The sequence below is a fragment of the Stegodyphus dumicola genome, chromosome 5, assembly GCF_044657685.1.
Source record: "Stegodyphus dumicola isolate Sdum_Otavi_A_Nest chromosome 5, ASM4465768v1".
Taxonomy (NCBI): domain Eukaryota; kingdom Metazoa; phylum Arthropoda; class Arachnida; order Araneae; family Eresidae; genus Stegodyphus; species Stegodyphus dumicola.
This window is the reverse complement of record NC_140772.1, coordinates 33,441,519-33,445,685: the sequence shown is the minus strand read 5'-3', so window position 1 is coordinate 33,445,685 and position 4,167 is coordinate 33,441,519. Positions and strand designations below refer to the sequence as shown.

The 4,167-nt window shown below is 30.0% G+C and overlaps 1 protein-coding gene across 1 annotated transcript; it reads right to left on the bottom strand.

Annotated features, from left to right (window-relative positions):
- Nucleotides 1-337: 337 nt before the first annotated feature.
- LOC118203802 (histone H1-like) lies at nt 338-1,875 on the bottom strand. Its single transcript, XM_035376096.2, has one exon. It carries the CDS (start codon nt 1,755-1,757, stop codon nt 1,200-1,202), a length of 558 nt encoding a protein of 185 aa, XP_035231987.1. The 5' UTR covers nt 1,758-1,875; the 3' UTR covers nt 338-1,199.
- Between the last annotated feature and the right edge of the window lie 2,292 nt (nt 1,876-4,167).

Here is a 4,167-nt window from a genome sequence, read left to right as displayed (position 1 = left end):
ACAGCAAGTTAAAAGAATTGAGTTACTAAAATTTTACATTACCTTATCTCACAATTCTATGTATGATATTAAGAATTAACTCATTATGGAAAAGATTAACCATTTAAATCAATGCATGATGCAAAGACTACAGAGAGAAGTAACTAGTTTAAAACATAATCAAAATTTAAACTTACAAAAAATTCAGTTCATTGAATTTTGTATAGATGGCAGCACCAATCATGAGGAACCCATCATCACAGGAATACTAATGCTATGAAAAAAATTATTCAAAGCCAGGAATAATAAAAATGTCATTTACCTAAACCTAAATGTTTAAAACACTAACCAACACTAATTTTCACAAACAAACATTTTTATTATAAAATATGACCATTTACAACAAATGCTTTTTAGGAAATTCCAATGACAAATGATAAGAAATATTTATGCAATTCTGAAAATAAATTAAAATTACGTATTCAGCATTGTACTAAACGTTCTTCGAACAGTTTATCCTAATCTTTAGGCATTACAAATTACACTTCTAAACTGATGCAAGAGAATGGTTTCATTAAGCATACTTTGTATTTACAAAGCTAAAAAATTTCAAGCAATATGGACGCACACAAAATTACATTTAAAAATACAAAATAAATTGTGCTCATGGCAGGAAACATCTTAAAATATTTCTTTTTCAATGAATAATGAAATGATCTATTTACATCATGACAACAAACATCTGTGAAATAAATTCCAAGCAAAAAATTACGATTTCAACTTTTAAATCTTATCAAATCTTTAAATGTAAAAATATCAAAATATGTTATCTGTTTAAGAGATATTTTTTCTCTTACTTTACTTTTTTAAAACTTGAACAGGTTTATGGAATCTTACACTTGTAAGAAGAAAAACATTGTACTTACTCTAACAATATTACATGTAAGAACTGAAAATTTGAAGGAAAAAAAAAATGTCCTTAACGAGAAAAGGGGAAAATGTCCAGATTGTTATGTGGAGCTGGCACAGATGATGATGATTATTTAGTGATGATAATGGCGGATGAAAGTTCCAAAACGACGATGAACACATCCAAGGGAGTCCAAGCACGCTGGAACAAATTCAGATGATTTCTACCGGAATAACATCTGGTTTCTCACTTTGATGATAACGAGAATGTCTATATACAATGCGATTAAGTCCATGGTACGAAAAAAAAATTACTTCTTCGCTTTTTTAGGAGAGGCTTTCTTTACAGCTTTTGCCTTCTTGGGTTTGGGTGCTTTGGGTTTCACAGATTTGGGCTTCTTCGCGCTCTTGGCCAACTTCGGCTTGGGTTTCTTGGCTGCGGCTGCTTTCTTCGCTGCTGCCTTGGGCTTAGCTGCCTTCTTGGCTGCTGGGGGCTTAGCAACTTTCTTGGGCTTAGATGCGGCTGCTTTTGGCTTGGCAGCTTTCTCCTTGCTTTGACTTGTTATTCGGAAAGATCCAGAAGCTCCTTTTCCTTTAGTCTGCACAAGAGCACCAGAAACAACTGCGTTTTTAAGGTATTTCTTGATAAAAGGTGACAGCTTGTCCACATCAACTTTGTAATGAGCTCCTACATATTTCTTGATTGCTTGCACAGAGGATCCACCTCTCTCCTTCAGCGTCGAAATGGCAGTGTTTACCATCTCGGATACCTTTGGGTGCGATGGAGCAGATTTAGGCTTTTTAGGTTTTGCTGCCTTCGCCTTCTTCGGAGTTGCAGCAGGAGTAGCAACAACTTCAGATTCAGCCATCTTAAAATTTCTTTAAAATGATAAAATTCAAAATTCAGCAAAGAGAATTAACAGTCTTTTCAGATTACACAGCAACAACCTCTTAGATCTCAATATCGAAATGATGTGTTTGGCGCAGCATGTACGCTCTCCTTTTTATCGACTCTACGCGGACGTCGCAGAAAGCTGTAAACTTTGGGAGCGCGGCAAAGGCTCTGAGCGAGTCGTTCGAACACCTTTAGACGTGAAAATTGTGTTTCTTGTGTGAAAATAATCATTCGTATTAAATCAGATTTTGATTCAATTTTCTAAATATGAATTTTAATGGATAGCTTTGAATCTCTAATTTATTTTTATATCCTATTTACTTCAAAGAAAAGCTTTATATGAGGGATAAAACTGCGGAATTATGACTTCACTCTCGATCAGAAATAGCTCCCATCCGTTGTTTTTTAATTATTTTGATATAAATTCCTTTGTTATCTTAAAAACAGCTATTGAGGTAAAACTTTGGAATCTCATTTGCATGTCTGCCAAAAAAAAATCTGAGAGAATACGTTGAAACGTGTAGAAAATAATTTCTTTTTGAGGCATCTTAGCACACTCCGTCGTAAGTAATGCTTGACATTAGTTTACTAAAGCTAAATAGAAAAACGTTAAAAAAGGTATTATATCTTGAAAAATTGGAAAAAATATTTAAGAATAAATATCTTATATCTGTAAAAATAAAAATAATCAATTTTAACCAGTGAAAAAGCATTTTTTTGGTCGAAATCGGTGAAATGCCCAAAAACTACGTAGCATCTTCAGACACTCTATCTTCGCTCAGATGTTTACACGGTGTTGTTAAATTTTGTCATGTTCTAACATATAAAATGTTTAATATACCTTACAGATGATTCATATTTACGGCTAAGCCCCATATAATGAAATGTAAGTGAAATTTGAATGGAAAAAGACTTTTTTTGAGCTTTTAAAAGGGATCATCATTTCGATTTCATGAAGGCATCTCAGATTCAAGATGGCTACGAGTAGAGAAGCTACGAATAATATATACAAAAATGTATATGTTTAAATATTTTTAAAAACATATCATTCATTAAAATTAAAAGCAATACGTTCCAAAAATCGATCAAATTTGCGAATGCTAAATTTTTAGCCAATTAATAAATATGTAGTTCCGGAATCAAAATGGAATTTACCTGAGACAGTTGCCTCAAATGCCTAGGAATAAAAAAATAACCAACAACTTTAATTTTAAAAAAATTATTTATTTTCCATACGGTGGAAATGTTACAATATTTTATGCTTTCGTTGCGAATAAAATATTTGTGTATAATAAAAACTGAATTAAACTTATTCCGAAAATAAATAAATAAATAAACAATCATGTTGTCTTCAGTAATTTTTTTTAAACATAACTTTTGAACCTCATGCGTAAATATGCTGCATTTTTCTCTAATTAATTTACTTAAAATACAGCATATACTTAAATTAATATTTATTATCATTAATTATTAGAAATTATTAGTTATTATATTATGTTATTAGAAACTTAAAAGTGTGATGAATTTTTCTTCTTTGTGGGTTTATGCAGGTCTGACATAGTGGGATTATGTATATATATATATATATATATATATATATATATATATACATATATGCATTTATTTATTTTTGTCTGGCATTACTATTATTTTAGATCGAATTTTTTAAAGTACCCAAAAGCGTGGTATTTTTATTTATTTATTATTAAATTATTTGGGGCAAATTTCAGATTATTTTCTCTAATGTTTCTGTTTACTGTGAAGTTCAAATACTATGGCAGAAATAAAAATTGTTTGAGAAAATTTATTAACATAATGTGCACTGTAGTTATACTCATCTGTAAGGTTCTTGAAATTTTCACTTTTTTATAATATGCAAAATTAAATGAAAAATAAATTAGATTAGCATTATTTTGCTGATTTTTTAACGATACTGAAGTAAATTAAAATTTTTAAAAAATAAGGTTATAAGCATAAAATGCTTAGTATTCCGTAACAAACAGAAAGAAATTAATTAATTTTTTTTTTTTTTTTTTTTTTTTTTAAATTTTGGGGGAGATTTATTCACTTATTTTTAAATTCGATGGTAGAATATTTAGTACAATATTATAAATATTATATTTTTTAATTTATGCCCATATATAAAATGCATATTTAAATTTATCTTTGGAAATTATTACATCATAATATTAGAAATATTAAAAATTTTATATGGCTAGGTCCCTTCTTTCTCCCCCTCCCCCCCTTTTTCCCACTGGAAGGCGGGAGAGGAGACAGGAAGACGGTATCACTAAAGAAAATTTCTCTGTACACTTGACAATTGGTATCTTGCTTGTACGTCTATAAATAATATCAGCATTCATTATGAAATAATTATCACTGTG

Bases quoted from the DNA above. Each gene is read 5' to 3' on its own strand.
- LOC118203802 (XM_035376096.2), bottom strand. From the start codon at position 1,757: ATGGCTGAATCTGAAGTTGTTGCTACTCCTGCTGCAACTCCGAAGAAG.